A 17262-nucleotide genomic window follows, 5' to 3' on the forward strand; every position below is an offset into this window, starting at 1 on the left:
GTCTCTCCCACCTGTGCAGAGACTGGTGACCAGTGCCCTCAGCACAGCCACTGAGGCTGAGCAGAGGCTACTTTTCAGCAGAAAGCAGGCTTGGTGCCTTCTGCCCTGCTCTGGCAGTGAGCAAGGAGTTGCTCAACCTCCCTGTGCTAGATCCCCCTTCTACAAGGACTGGACGGCAGGGATTGTTAAAGAGATACTGGAGTGCTGATGGCTTTTAGGACTCCTACCAAGACCACCCCCTCTCACCAGTTAAACCATCATCCATGAAGTAACACTGGGAGACAGACACAGCCTTCCTCACCAGACAGCCTGTCCACAGGGAATCCCCCCAGGAATACTGAGGCCGCTGCGGTGCCTGGGATGCAGCACCCAGCAAAGCCTGGCTTTGCTCGCTGCCTGTGTTTACATTCAGAGCGTAAATGCTGCCCCAGAGTTGCGTGACTGGCAAACACCATCAGCCAGAACAAGTCTCTGCTGAAATTTCTGCTGTCAAGTCATTTGCAGCATCACAGTGACCCAGAAAGCTGATGTTATTTCACATTATTTCAAGTGGGGTTTTAAGAAAACACAAAACATGCCCCACAACCCCTGGCATTTTAGTATTTTTAGTATTAAGGAGTCATCCTCTGGTAGCTGGGGATGCTGTATTCAGGTTGCTGAAAAAAAAGAAAATATTCTGATGTCCCATTTCACAAGCATTAGTCTTTTTCTTCTGTTATATGATCAAAAGTCACTTGGAGACATCCTGCTTGTTTTCATGCAGGCAGGGCACTGTAGCATTCAGCTGTGTGGTACCTGTGTACATGTCCAGGAAACTGAGCAGTTTCCCACAAAACCCACTATTTTGTGGATGCTGAATTTGCATTTTTAAGTGGAAAACCAGTATGAATCTGAAAAGGCTCTTGTATTTTTCTCAGTCCTCCTTTTATTGTCATTATGAAGCTTTAAAATTAAGAGTGCTATTTGTAAAGCAGCTGAGATTCTACTGAAATGTTCTGTTTGACTGCTAAGTGGAAAAATGAAGTATTCCTGCACCAGTACTCTTTTTAACCATGACATACAAACTACCAAGTCTTCTTTTGCAAACATATTGTTAAAAGGATTCAATCTCCAGTTGCTAACAATTGAGAATAAACCATGGTCCCAGCCACAGAAATTAAATACCAGAGAGACAACTCTTATGGTAATTTCATAGGCCAGTCAAAGACACCTGAGAAAAATCAGATGTTAGAGCCCATCAATCTTCTGAGCCACTGTTTCTCTTCTGTCCTTCAGCTACTTGCCCAAATCTACAAATTTGCTCCCGCTTTCAACATTTTTCATTATTTTCATGCAGAATAAAGGAAAAGATAATACAGAAAAGGGCCTTATGTTTGATGGAAGGAAATGAACAGGAAAGAGAAACAAAGCATACAAAATGAACCTTTATTAAATGAAAGAAAATCTGTTTTGTGGGTCAAATATGAAATAGAATATACAAAAACTTTACATCAGATCTCTTGTCAAAGAAATTAAATTCTATCTAGACTGAAGTAGCACTTGTTCTTTCCAAGACAACACGAATGGGTGAATATGCATCTTGTGGCAGTACAGGACCACACAGACTGTGCTAAATTTCTGGTTACAAAGAAGAAAAGTTAAAAATCTAAATGATGTCTCTAAAGAACTCAACTATTCAACAAAGTAACCTAAAAATGTTGAATGTTGACCACTATGTTGACTCTTACAAGCAAATGACAGGTGGGTCAAGCGCAGAGTTCACAAAGCCTGCATATCACGTTATCTGTTTCTATACAAATATAAATAGTTCTTTTTTATTTCAAAAATCCTTTTATATTTGATAGCTTTATTTGTGGAAAAGGATGACCAGTTCGTCAGGTTCCTGCTGTACTACCTGGACAATTCCATCTCCTTTACCTCCTCCTTTTTTTGAAGATTGTAACCCATAAACCACAGCCTGCAATATTTTTAGAAACTTGATGTATGTTTAATCACAAGTCTTTGTACCACTGTCCTGTACATGAAGGCTCTGCAGAGCTCCTAACATGTCTTTGGCATAGCACACCATGTCCCATTTAATACTTTTTTTTTTTTGCTTAAAAAAGTATATTTCATTTAGTAAAACAACTTAAAAACATCTATTTCTGATTTTGTAAAATAACGTATCACCTCTTGAGACGCTTTGCAAAATATACACACACATTTTGGAAAAACATTGAGTACTGATGTGAGGGACTCATCTGAAGTCCGATCTGTTTATGAGAAGTAAATATAATTACAAATTCTGTCTTCTGCATGACTCTCACATGAAGTCGTTCAGTTCAGCTTCAAGTGCTGCTGCCATTTCATCTGCTTCAGAGCTGCTTCCTTCCTCATCTTCATTGCTGGATTCTTTACTGGATTCACTGGCAGCATCATCTTCATCCAGTTTGCGCTTGTGACCCCTGGAAGGACAGACAGAGACAAAACCTATGAATGGAGGTGTCTCAGTGCTTACTGAGACACTCATATTCAACATGAGAAAAAGTGAGGCTAAAGGACTCATCTTTTTTCAGCCTAGACAAAAAGTAGGGGCCTTGCTTTTTCATGAACTAACAGTAGCCAGTTCACACAACTTGTTTTTTAATTGCTGTTATGTGCTGTCAGCAGTAGGTGCAAAGAACAAAGTAGTGTTAATTTGTTTCTTCCATTCTTCTGAAGAAAGTATGAGACTGTTTGAAAATAATGAGTAGATTTACATTCCTCTTGCATTCCAAAAGAAAGAACGAAGCCATTGTGTGAAAGAGATATTACCAAAATACAAATGTTGTTGTATGATTTTTAAATATTCAAGTTTCTGCTTTTCTTATCAAAATAAAACCACAACTGACGAACCACATCTCACTGCACCAGCATGTACACTTTCATGCTTCCAAACTTTGGGGTCCCATCCTTCCCTTTTGTGTCTCTTTGGATTAGTCCTGCCAGGCTGAACAACACATTTCTTTGCATCTCTGGAGAATGAACCAGTTTAAACAGGAAACTGATGTGAACCATACCCTGCTGAAAGAATCATGTTCCTGGTTCTGAAAGATCTCCAAGGAAAATCTAATGCTTCAACTGAGACATAGCCATAAGCAAAAGAATTCGGATTTGTGGAAACATAAAATCTCTTTTCCTTGCCAAAGGGAATTATATATCAGACGCGTACTTCTAAGACAAAAATAAAGTTGAGATTTTTGCATTGCACAGAATTCATAATGAGATGCAGAAGCACCTTCAAAATCCTTCAGGATAATTTGTTCAAATTTCAAGCAGAAAAATACATGCAGAGGGGCAGGCATCTCTCAAATAACTTTCCTTGCTTGGTGGGGCTTCATTAAGAAGAGAATGCACTCACTTGCAGTCATGAAAAACTCATAAAATGATCTATTTTAGCTAAAACAGTAATTTAACAATAATCCTGTTACTTCTGAGAGCACAGAGAAATAGCATATAGCAAGAAAGACATTTGATAAATACTGACATGAATGATACATATCCAAAAGAAATGAAGGCAAAGATTAAGAGTCAAACTTGTGAGCTTGTAAGCAATGCTGAAATACAAAGCAATTTTTATTTACACAGACACTTGGATTGCTGTTTTCCAAGAAAGAGGAAAGCTCATTAACCCAAACTGCTTGGTGTGTGAGCTGGCTGACCGACAACTGACTCGCCCTTTCACTTTTCAGGAAGATAGATGGACAAGGTGTGGTGGGAAGTCAGAAGGGAAGTTCAAATCAAAATGGGAAGTGAGTATGCTTTGAATACTTTGCTACTGAAACTCAAATGTGGTGTGCTGAAGCAGTTTCAGAGTACTAAATGTAGCCTAATTCACAATAAAAAGCAGTTTCTCAGGCATAACAGTGATTATTTCCACACAGCCTCTATTAGCATGCAGTTTGGACAAGGAAGCTCCCATGCTTAAAATGCCCAATTGGAAGAAATCTCAGCACATTTTCATTAAAAGCTATACAAATGTGTGGAGCCTTAGCAACACTTGCTTAGTGATGATTTCAGCCTTCAGAACTACAGTGCTATTTCAGGCATTAATGATACTATTAGCAAAGAAAAGCTAATTGGGAATTAAAGAAACCTGAAAGAGTCTTACTCAGCAAAAGAAGAAATGAGTTGTGCACCTTTAGCAAGTAGAGGATACGAAGTACACAAGCAGTGCTGAGAAATAAAGTCATGAAGGGAATCTATACCACAATGCTCACAGCTGAAAACATTTGCATTTCATCTGTTTGTAAGACTGCATCTACGGAATCTGACGGTATTTGCCCACTGAAAAAATGAAATTAGCAATCTGACAGCTGTCATTTACACATCTGAAACGTACACACAACTGCAGATACTGTATTGAAGGATGTGTCAGGACAAGCAGGCTTTTAGAGCCTAAATACTGTAATTTACTGGGACATAAATCAATAGCACAGATCTCACAGAAAAGAAACAAAAGGGTCTGTGAAGAAATACAAGAAATAACAGTTCATTGAAATAATACCTCACTGCCAGTTCATTATTTCTTGAAAGTGCAGAACAGCTAATTTACTAAATAATAACAGCAAAGACTAGCAAAATTATTACTTTATGCAAGAAAATAACTTTTAAAATTTCAGTGTACTTCACAGCAACTAGATTTTGGTGAGGACAATCAACTAAATACAGAAATCTGAAATACTCAGTGTGACTAATTAATTAAAGAATGGAGCTCCAGCCCATAAAAAGACTTTCCAGAAACCTTAATGGATGCCTCTCCCATATTTCATCCCTCATTCAGTTGTATTAAACAGTATCTTTGGAAATCCAAAAGCCTGACCATTATCTGTTTTGTCAGTTCTTGTTATTTCAGGAAGGCTAGAATGACAGCCCTGTTCAATCTCAATATGAAACATTAGTCATTTACGGGGAGGAAAAAAACCATAAAAAAGCCAAAAAAGGAAACACAGCTAAGTATTAGTTCTCTACAGAAAAAAAAAAAATCTTCTGAATGTTAGCATTTTTTTATTGTGATATAAAAATCTTTCAGTATTTGTGTACTGTAAACCGCAGTTTCACAGGCATTCAAAAAAACATTTAGATGAGCATTATGATATCAAATAAAAAGCTAACCGTCAGAGAAGTATAGAGAAAGGACGTCAGGAAGACAGAGCTGCTCTTTTTCTTTGCAAATTCAGAAAAGAGAGATAAAACTCTGTTCATAATTTCTATCTTCAGAGAAAAAGCAGTATATCCCCGTGGTGGTGTACCTATTAACATAACAAACAATTTTAAATGTATACTTTCCTCACTGTTTTGTGCCCATTCTTTGTAATTTCCAGTTTCAGAGCCATAGTATGTAGCACTTTTGAGTGGAAAAGTTAAGCTCATACAGAATTCCTTCTTACTATTTAGAGAAAATGATTCAGCAGTGTTGCAGGCTTCCATTAGCCTGATTTGCATTTTTATAACTAATTTCGCTTGACTGTTATTAAAAGCCAAACATGTTTATAACAACTGAGTATCTTTAACCTCACATATGAACAACTGCCAAAACAATGAATGCAGAACTTTAAATACCTTACAACTCTGTGAAAAAACCTCTACAATCCAGATTACCTTTTCCTTTGTATTAAGTATTTTTCTTTTGTAATATCCAGTACAAGGAGGCCCACCAGTTCATGTGCTGGAAAAATCCTTTCAAAAGAGAACTACATTTCATAAAATCTCATGTATTTATATGAATTGTCAAGAAATTTAAATAAACTAAGTGTAATTCACAATGACATTAAAAATAAAAAGAAAAAACTATTTGTAATTACATACAATTAAAAGTAGTTTTTAGGGAAATTTCATCCAAAGAATGCTAATAAGAAATAGTGATTTTCCAAATGAAGAGACAGGTTTACAGAGTTGCAATAGCACAAAGTATATACCTATTAAAAAATCACAGAAAAATTTACTGAAAATGAAAATTTATTTAGCTCTTGATCCATTAAAATGAGCATTAAAATCTGATTACAATGTCCTAGTCGAATGAAAACTCCATTCTCATGAATTCACTTTAAATTTAGTTCACTAAGACAGCCATAGGGAACAAAGTGAGAGAAGCCCAGTATTTCTTGCTTCTATTATCTTAAGGTCTTAATTTATAATTGGCTGAAAATAATGTTGAAAAATATTCTTCTTTTCTTACTTGAAAAGCAGATTGTCTCTGTTTTTTTTGCATCCCTTTAAGAAATACAGTGCTGCATTAAAATAGAAACATCTAATTAGCAAAGGAACTCAAAGGGCAACATAACCCTTGCTTTAAACAAAGCAAACTTAAATCTTAAATTCCAAACCTTACTTTAGACTTGTAAATGAAAACTAAGAAAATACTTAAATACATGTTCACATATCCTTTAAACTCCAAATACCCACAAATCCCCATCACCTATTCTGATAACGAGTAAACCCTCTATTTTTTGCAAGTTGACTTGACTTTTTTCAATATCTCCTAAAATCACTACAATAACAAAGCAGAGTCTGCAGACTAAATGTGTTTAGTCTTTTACAAGCAATCAGCTTACAGCATTGACGTTATAAATGAGGACTTCAATTTGCTACCAAATACAGCCAAGTTTCTCTCTAATGAGAACACTCACACAGCAGCCACACCAGCTTGGAAAGGGCATTTTGGAACTGTGTGCTGCCTTCTAACATCATCACAGCCTTGCACCACAACCTACACCGCCCCGGCATGCCTCCAAAGCTCCGTGTGGAAGGTTTGTCCTGGATTCTATACCCAGCTAGACCACAGCTTTCTGTAACTCCTTCCACAATGGATAGGAGGTGATGTGGCATTTGGCAATGCAACTAGAATTTGACTTCCTTCGACAGGAATTTGACTGTGGGAACACTGCATTCAGACAAACTAGTTCTCTGGCAATATTCTTCAGTTATGAAGAAGTAGGGCTGGTTATCCAGTAAAACTCTTCTTCAACCCATTCTGAAGATGCCAGCCCAGTACCTGGCTAACAAACTTCAATGCCCTGAGCTCTGAGAACACACAAACTGAAAATCAATGTTGTGAGCATTAATATGTTACATGGGACAGACAGACAAGATGGTTAAATTTTCAGAGAGATGTTCCAAGTCTGCGGTTATGTTTTTTTTAACATGGAATACATGGCAACATCTTTAAGGACCCTTCCAAGCCAAACCACGCTGATTCTATGCCCATTCAGAGTGAGCAATTGTCCACAGCCTGCCTGTAACGCAGGTGTTTTCCCTCTGGCAATTTCCCTGGAACATCTGTGCAGGGACACTGGATTTTCTGTCCCGGTGTTCCTCCCTGGCACTGGCAGAGCACACTGCCAGGCACACACACAGCCGTGGGAGCACAAACAGCACCACCCCAGCACTGCTGGCAAGCTGCAGTGGGTGTTTTCACTTTCTGCTCCTGCTGGGACAAACAGGATACTATTTAGCACTGCAGGAACAAATGCCAGACAACTCATATATTTCCTCAAGAACTCATCCAATGCTGTCTGCAGGATTACAGGGTGATCCAGAAATCTAATATGCAGAAAAATTATGCACTGAGAATGTTCCTTGCATAGCCTCGGGGTGCAGAGAGAGCCCCTGCAGTTGGAGGAACAGTGTGCTTTCGATGCTGTTCACAAAACCTCTTGCAGGCACCCAGTAATTCCAACTGACATCTCTGAAGAGTATTTTAACTAACACAACAGTAAAGTGAGAGCTAATTAAATTCTGTACAGCCTCAGTGCCTTTCTGCCTTAAAATTTAGTGCACCTGTGCACAATTCCAATGGTGAGAAACTATTCTGGAAACTGAAAGCATCTGACAACAGCTTTAAAGGTAGTTCTCTGAACTAAACACTCAATGATATCTAAATTTAGAGTATTTTAAGTCAGAAAGTCACTGAAAATTTAATATAGTACACTGTAATAATTTCTGGATTTAACAAGGATAGTTGATAAGTTTTGCTAGAATTGCCCCATTGATGAGCTTGTGTCTTCCTAATATTCAGATCAAGGGGAAAGTTTAATAACAAGAAAATCAGTCCAACAGTGGTTTCTTAACAATATTAATGTTTTCTTGAAGAAAATGGTGATTTCTTAATAGTTAAACATTGGGATATTCCAAAACCAAACAGTGTAGCAATAAAACTTTAAAATTAAATGCCCTGTGATTTTCTCTGCACTGAACTAATTCAGATACAGATAACAATTAAATTGGATAATGGAAAACTGAAAAGTTGAACCTACAATTTCGCTTCTGTAATTAAGTCACAGAAATAGAAACTGTGCCCCTAAAATATTACTTGTTATTAGCTTCAAGTTGTTTAAATATAATCCATGTACTTATAAGACATATACAACATGCAATATAATTATTTCTTCAAAAGGCAAAGGTGACAGCGGCAGTTTTATATCAGACAACAAATAATTTTGTCATTGACATACAGAAGACAGCAGAAAATGAAATTTTCACTATGTGGAATGCCAGACTCTTACCTGACACTTTCATAAGGGAAAATGCACAGATGCACTCTAGCATATGATTTCTTAATCCTATTTGAAAGTTAAACCAGGCCTTTGTTGTTTGCATCAATTCTCTTTCCAGCTTCTTCTTGTTTACAAATATTACCTATTCTGACAATAAAACTTAGACAACAGTAGCTCTGTAGAGATTCTGGGTAACTCTGGGAGGCTGTAATACCAAGGCTCAGAAGTGAGCAACAATAGTTCCAAGCCTTTGTTCCCAGCACCTGGGTGGGCATTGTACACCAACTCTACTGGGATTTGGTTTGAAAATGGACTAATTCCTCAAACTAATTTCTGTATAGGATTGCAATAGTCTCAGATAGTGATCCTCCTTAGAGATTGAAATGAGTCATTGTTTTAAAGAATGGTTGTATGCAATAAAAAATTAAGATGAAAAGTGGGCAAAAAAACCCAAAAAACTAGGATGCATGGGCAATTTAGAAATCTCAAAACCATACATCAAAACAAGAAGTTGGAAAAGAAACATCATCTGATTTATCTGAGAAAAGTAAAACTGCCTTCATTTTTCTCACAGAAGCACAATGTGTATGTAGAGGTACCTCTGTGCCAATATAAGGGAGAACCAACTCCAGTTTGAAGACCCCCAACACCACAAAATAACACTTGAAATCCTGATTGGATTTGCCAGCATCACTTACAAACACTGTGAATACTCTTCAAAATGCATTATTTGGCTTCATAAATTGTTAAGGTGGAATTTAGTTGACGACACACTGACTGTGCTAATCAAGGAGGTTGGAAGTAGGATTTGGTATATGGTGGCTTTTTAAATAAGATATCCATAGATTATCTTAATCTATAGGTCATGAACTACACCAAGTTACAAAGAAAGATGATTTTTCATCTTTAATCAAAGCCTTCAACTCTGATTTTTACTAACTCGTCTTTTACTTTGTCCTTGTTTTCAATAAATAATGGAGATTAAATTGCAAATAATTAGTCCAAACATCCTTCTAGGATGTTCATTCTCTGCTTTGCACACAAGAATATTAACTAACAACATCTCTGCTTCATCATAAAATACTGAAAATAAGACAAAACACATCACTGACTCTATATGGATACTGGTAGTACTGTCATTGCCACTGAGGCATGAAAAAGAGACTTCAAATTAATTTAAAATGTTGTGTTCTATGGGCCAAAATACACACTCCCCTTTCCACACAGGTATATTCTTTCATGAAATTCACTAGGTCACTCCTGCCAAAACCGGTCAGCCCTTCATTCTCCTCACACTGCCATGTGATTTAACTGGATAATCCCCAGCTGACTGACTCTGCTACCTGCCTCACAGTCTGGTAGGCCAGTAGTGCACCGCCTCCTGTAGTCAGCTTCCACGGAGTATTCACTGCACAACAGTTGGGGAACTGGAGCTGCTGTGAGGCTGTGGCTTACACCATAGTACCTGGCACTGAGATTGCTCCATCTAGCAACGGGCTGCACGATTTTTTCTCTGTATCATACAGCATCTTTCTGCAATACTACATTTCTCTACTCCTTATTTCTTTATCCCAATGGCAAGACATGTTATCTTGGCAATCCTCACTTCTTCCTTCCCCAAATTCCTAGCCCTGACAACTTATATTTTTCTTTATTTATTTGTTGAAACTGTACACAATAATCATTTTTTCATGCATTAAAACAGGTTTTGGAAGACTGTTTTAAGAAGACTGCATTATGATACAAAGCTACAGGGAACCTAGAAAATAATTTATCAGCATTGAAAGGTCAACACTTGACTTCAGACAGTCCATTTTGCTACAGGATGTTTTAGAAAAGCTAGTAAGTTAGAAAATGAAAAGACATCAAGGCAGGAAGTCACTTCTCAGTAAAAGAAATTTTCAGAAATTTCTTAGATATTTGCTAGCTTCCAGTAGAAACAGAGCAAAGTAGTGTCAAGGCTTGGTTTACAAATTAGAAAAATCTGAATTGAGGTTGTGAAAGTATCTGCCAGAACCATGTGACTTTTACCTGAGTTTTACAAGGTTAGCATTAATGATATATATAGCATAAAAATACATGCAATACATTTGAAACAAAATGCCAGCCATCTTTTTTTATTGTGCAATTCCAACAAACTCCATAAAAAGGTGGGGCTGCATTCACTGAATTTGGATCTCTATAGTACTGGGTCAGTGAGAACCACCAACTCAATATGGATCAAAAGGCATTGCCAGCCCCCAGCCTATGTGCCAAATGGAATCACACGGCTGAGAATTCCCCGTACCTGTTGTTTTCACACCAGCTACAATGTGACAAACGACCCAGTGCAGCAGATCGCAGCTCTCCTGGCTCACAGTCTTGGGCCTCTCTACAGTCTGCTCTACAGTTTTTTCTGTTGATATTTCTGGAATCAGTTTGAACTAGCAAAGGCAGTTTATACTTGATCCGTACTTTCTGGTGCAAAGCTGCGATTTTTTATGATGGTGCTGTCCAAAACCTAGATTCAAGGTATTATTCGGCTGCAGTCTCCCCCATACCACTAATGAAGAAGGCATCTGAAAGAGAAGCAACTCATTATCTTTAATCAGTCCAGAGTAAAAGGCAGCGGCTGAGCCTGTGTCATGGAGAGTTAATTTTCTTTCCACTAGCCAGGACAGTGTGATGTTTTGAATTCAGTGTGAGACCGATGTTGATAACACACTGATGGCTCAGTCATTGCTCAGTAGTGCTTACCCTGAACCAGGGACTTTTCAGGTTCCTGTGCTTTGCCAGTGAGGAGCTGCACAAGGACCTGGGAGGCAGCATGGCCAGGACAGCTGACCCAAACTGGGCAAAGGGATATTCCAGACCATACAATGCCATGCCCAGCACATAAACTGGGGGTCGTTGGCCAGGAGGGCCTGATTGCTGCTGAGGGAGAAGCAGCAAGGTGGTGAGCATTTGTGTCACACATCACTTGTTTCCCTTAGGGAAATTAAACCTACCTCCTCATTACAATTATTATGAAGCTATTACATATTTTATTTTGTTTCAAATATTATTAAACTGTTCTTATTTCAAGCCACAGGTTTACTTTTTCCTGGTTCTCCACCACACAGGGCAGGGCAAAGTGGCTGTGTGATTCTTAATATGTGAAGTTAAAGCAGGACAACCTGGTCTTATCCATGTAATGGTACGAGCCACAGGCCCTGATAAAGTACAATTATCAATTTACCTGGATATATGGATGTGCACAAGAGGAAATGTGAAAAGCTGTTTCTCAAGGTGCCAAATGACTAGACAGACACAGCACTTCAAACATGTAACAAAAACTGAGACTGCAACAAGTTGTTCTTCTAATGCTTGAGAATGAGAGAGCCACATGGATGCAGGGACAGGAGCAAGGTCTGAAATGCCAGGCAGAGGATGAGACAATTCTCTGTTTGACTTTAGGAATAAAAGCACTCGACAGGCCCTCTCCCAGACTGCTGGAACACATTTCACAGCTGACCTTACTCAGATATCCCTTTGTCCTCCTCAGCCTGCACAGGTGACCCTCAGGGGTGAGGGGCAGGGCCTGTGCACAGCCTGGCAGAGAGGAGAAGCCTGGCCACACACCAGGATCTTGCCCCACTGCTCAGAGGCTGTTTATCCACCCTTGCTAACATCTGGGACACTAAAAACCTTCTGGTATTACCATTCAGTGGTCTGAAGCAAACAGCAACATCAGCTGAGACATAATTTCACCATTTTTTGTGTTAATCTGCAAGCTTTACAGGTTCTCTACCTAGCAGGAACATACTTTGCAAGAATACTTAACGTGATGTGGTTTGTCTGATGGGTTATTTCACTGCAACTGGCAAAACAGATACTGTCATGTATTCAATTGGGTTCTCCAGTAAATATTCACTGGGATAGCTAAAGGCACACTCAAGCCACAGTGGTTATCTGAGAACAGCAGAAGGAGGCTCTGAACAGGAGACTTTTCCCTCAGCAAACAGGGACCACTTCTGTGCAATGCAGTGGAAATATGCTTGGGTCACACAGTAAAGGACATGTTTCCTGCTTTGCCATCTACAATGGTGTGGGGAATCAAAACATCCCTATTCTGCTTTTCACATGCATGGCTGAAAACAACACAGGAACAGATCTCCACAACTGGCTTGATACAGATACAACAGTCTTCTGAAGCAAATCCAAGGTTTCTAAAATATCTGACTTTGTTCTTCCCAATGTAAGTACCTATTAGAAGTGATTAACAAACTACTTGGAAATGGGAATATCTACCCATTTCGATTCCTAGATTTCCTCCCCTTCCATTAAGAAGCAGTACTTCTTCTCTTCTACCAACATTTTAAGCACATGCTTCAAGCTGGCATTTTAATTGAAGAAACACACTGCTGTTTAGCAGCCATTAAAGACTTGCAGGGATCAAGATTAATGCACATTAGTTATTATGTGGAATTTAAAGTACTTTTAGAATTCATTAGGGAAACTAGAGCTATTTTTCTTGATTGGAACCATGTTACCTTACAGTTTCCCGCTAATGTCCTAGGTCTCAACACAATGAAGGATTAAAAACCTTCACTGACACATCTTAATGTACTTCTTAGTTTCCTTATTCTCAAGAGATATTTAGATATCCACATATCTTACTAAGGAAAAACATAAATTGTTTAATAGCTCATAAATTGCAGTGAAGAACTTGGCCTGACTAAAGGAAAAAATGCTGCCTAAATTACCTGAGGGGCAACCCCCTGCTATTCTTCTGTTCCCAGTGCAGCTCTTTCACCAACACACAAACCGAAGCAGTACATTATGGGCTTGCCTCACCCTGAACTTCTGCTTTACATCTTTCTTATCCCACACCATTAGCCACAGATGCAGAACAACATTAATATCTACAGACTGGGGGAACTGGGTGCTGGGGTTATGTGAGTGGAAGCAGGATACTGGAACCTGGTGTAGTTAATTACTCCTGTGCAGGAACAGAAATATATCCGACAATCTGGCACTCATTCTTGATCCTGAGACAAACTCATCGCTACTGCACAAGCACAAGAAAAACAGAACTAAATGAAAAGACAAACATGTTGACCTGTCTTCACTAGTCTTGATCACTGCTTAAACCTAAGTTTGGGGTCCTGGAAGGGTGCCAGGGTTGTCCCTACCACATATGGCCTCTTCTCCAATCTGAAGTGTTGTTTTTCATTGCTTTGTACTTTCTTCTTCAGGTAATCTCACAGTTAAACAAGAATTCCCTGCTAGAAAGCACGTCTCTTCTTTCTGTTCTTTATCTCTGATTATGTGAATGCCTCTCATAATTTTTGAGCCCTCACTCTTCCCAAAATGATTGTAACAAATGATTTCTGAAGTCTGCTTCTACAAAAATCTAGCTCTTGTAGATTGGTACTTCTTGCAGATATATTATAGAAAATTATTTTCCCTCAGGCTCTAGTCACTCCATTGTCCCAGGATGGAAGCTATTAGTTAATGGCTCTGCAGTGATAAAAGGCAATGACTGCAGAAAGACTTCTACTTCAAATACATTGAGGCATTACTGAGAAATCAATCTCATTATTCACTCAGAACTCTTTAGTTATAGACAGAGTCACTAAATCATTATAGAGAGCAAAAGTTAGAACAGAGAAATGTAATAATAACAGCAATTCCTGCACATACTTTAGCATTTATTAACACATTTAAGGAGACAAGGGGAACAAGGAATTCTCCTGCTTGATCACCTATATTATGATTCCAAATTTATGCCCCTAGAAAAAATGGCAACCTAGATTCCCCAATTCATTTTACAGATACCAGCACATGTCTATTGAAAAGCACAAGTAAAACCTATTTAGACCTAAAGTGAATTGAGAAAAATAAGGATATATTTTAACTGCACTTTCCTAAGTCTTGTAACATACTACTAACATGGATATTTTTAATTGCTTGTGTATCCTTCCCCTGAAGTACCAGAACTGATAGAACTTAGCATCATGTAAACTTTCACAGTTAATCTACATAGTATTGAAATATGAAAACCCATGACCAAAAAATGGTATTGATATAGAGAATTTGATAAAAAACACACTAATACAAACCAGCTTTCAAATCCAATACTGAAAGCAGTATAAGACAGCTTTATGCTATTTTTCACTTTTCCAAAGACACTTCTTTTCCTAATCTCAATTGCATAGTTGCTATATTAACTAACAAGTATAACCATAGTATCAGTGTAAGCCAAGCAATAACTGCACACACAGACACAGATGGACTGAATGATATTGTATTATTGCACCTGAACAACTTCTAGGTATTTTCATAGTTATACAGTAAAAGAGGCTAAAGGCAGATGCTCACTCTAACCATGCTGTATTTCAAAGCATTTTCAAGCTTTCCATCTCATGTGGTCTAACACAAGCACAAGTATTCTAACCCTTCACTTTGTGAGAAAAGTAGTCTTCTGCAGTTTGTATGTCTTTTGGCAATTTACATATTGTGGAGGGAAACATAAATATACCAGAGAAATATGTTAAAGTATCTTGCACAAGTTCAAAGCACCACTGTTCAGCTTTTTGGTGAACAATGAAAAAAATCTTAGAACTATTTCACAACTTACATTATTCTTAACATAAAGCTTAATAGATTTAGGTGACAGATTAAGTGGTGAACACCTCACTCATACCATGAAATGCTAAAGGAACTTGCCAGAAAAAGGAACATATAACCATAGAAAAATGCTTTGGAAAAAATCTCTTACAAAAAGGAAAGAAGGTTAAAAAATTCAACTGCTGTTTATATTTGATAGACTTGATGTGAAAAAAAATCTTATGTTTTGTGGATATAAATGTTACTGAAAACAATTTATTCAAGTTTTTTAGGAACATTGTACAAGAAAAATAGCTCAGATATTCTTTCTAAAAAAGACTCATCCTAGGAGAAATCAGCAAAAGTCATTCAGTCCTACTGAACTTCAGCTATGGCACCTGCTTTATAAGACTTATGAAAAAACCCCAGGTATTTGTGATAATATTGTGATAATTATCAAGGACAATCAGCACCACTGACCAGGCAACAAGTCAGCAGCACTCTGGATGTGCTCCATTCTGCTGCTGCAGCTGTGAGCAGAGCCAGCTCTCTTAGGACAGCTGACATGGAGATAATAGGCATAACCACAACTCTGGTCATTTCAGGACTGTGGGAAAGGCCCAGCTATACCTTAAAGGGACACCTTGGGATCAACCCAGGCTCTCACAGTGCACATTGATTTTGTGCCAAGATTTGCTTGGTTGGACCTGAGAACTTTTAGACTGTGCAGTTCACTTTCTAAAAGCCTTTGGGAGAATAAGAATCTCCATTTTAAAAAAAGGAAAAAAAACCCTGCAATGGAAATTTAGCAGCTTGACACTTTGAGCAAACATGTACAAGCTGTGCATTTGCTCCTTGTAGGAAATATAGAGAAATACAAGACCAAGACTGAAGTCTCATGATTGAAATGTGAACCAGCACTTTGGTTAATTTTAGCTGCAGTTAATAGTCTAGATGTGTGAAAGTTCACACTCTCAGCTCTCTCCTGTGATTTTTTTTTCCTTATCCAGTTAATGATCTGAGGCTTTCCAAAATGCCTGTTCCTCTTTAACAGATATTATATGAGACCTTTGCAGGAACTCCAAGTATTTCTGAACTTGTCAAAAGCAGCAATGAAGTGAACAATGTCCTTCTGTGATTTTTCCTAATGCAATTCCTTATAGCTTTAATTTCCCTCACAGAATCATACAATTTCTAAAGAAACCTAAGGCTAGAGGCTGTCAACATTGTTGTTTAATCTCATAAATGTCACCATCAAGAATGAGAATGAAGAAAATTAAAACAGTGCAAGCTTCCGAAATGGAGCTGCAAGCATGAAGCTTGCCTAATTACACAGCATACCTTTCTCACATCTCCTGATTTTAATAATATTCCTAATACTTTTCTAAAGCATTAGATAGGTGCACAAAAAATATACAAATAAAATATATTTTAATAAGAATAGACAGTCATTTTCCTACAAGATTCATTGATGAATCTTCAGGGCAAAACTGCCCAGGTTGAACTGCAGAGATCTTTCCATTTCACCCAGGCTTATCCCTCAGAACTGATGTCTAGGTTTTGGGGAGAGTTGCCCATTTCCACCCCCTTTTAAATTTTTATAAGTAACTGTGTAAGACAAAAGGAATCTATGAATATTTATATCATTAAAAGCTGATCTCTTTAGATCAACATATGTAACTTCCAGTATGAAAATTATTGCTTTAAAAATGCTTTATCTTTAAAACATATATAAGACAGCAGTCACTTAAAATTTCTTCTTATAGAGATTGTAATTTACATTTTTTTGCTTGTGGAACACAGCCTTTTGTCCCTGCTGCTAAACAAATGAAGAGTTTCAAGTCTTGTGGTATTTTATGATCTCCAGACAGGAAGGACAGTTGATATATACATAAACATACACATGTGCCATATTTTGATTTCTAAAAGGAAGCCATCTGAAGGGTGTAATAGACTTGACAGTTTCTTTTTAAAATCAAGATAGGGTTTTATCAATTGTCCTGTCAGAAATCTTAAGATTATTTAAAAGCTCTTATATAATGGAAACTGACAACAACTTTCTGAAGTCTAAGGAAAAAAAGAAGACAGATGATGTTGAAGCAGGTGATGAGAGAAGAGAGATGATGTTGAATAAGCATTCAAGAGACTATAAAAGCCTCAGCCAGCCCATGGGAATTAT

General features: G+C 37.9%; 1 protein-coding gene across 1 annotated transcript in view; it reads right to left on the reverse strand.

Annotated features, from left to right (window-relative positions):
- Positions 1 to 1406: 1406 nt before the first annotated feature.
- Positions 1407 to 17262, reverse strand: part of CTDP1 (CTD phosphatase subunit 1) — a 96457-nt gene continuing 80601 nt past the window's right edge. The window contains exon 13 of the mRNA XM_064705151.1: positions 1407 to 2444. Coding sequence (XP_064561221.1) covers positions 2303 to 2444 — 142 coding nt within the window. The 3' untranslated portion in view covers positions 1407 to 2302. The remainder of the gene's footprint in view (positions 2445 to 17262) is intronic.

This window comes from Zonotrichia leucophrys, chromosome 2, assembly GCF_028769735.1.
Source record: "Zonotrichia leucophrys gambelii isolate GWCS_2022_RI chromosome 2, RI_Zleu_2.0, whole genome shotgun sequence".
NCBI lineage: Eukaryota > Metazoa > Chordata > Aves > Passeriformes > Passerellidae > Zonotrichia > Zonotrichia leucophrys.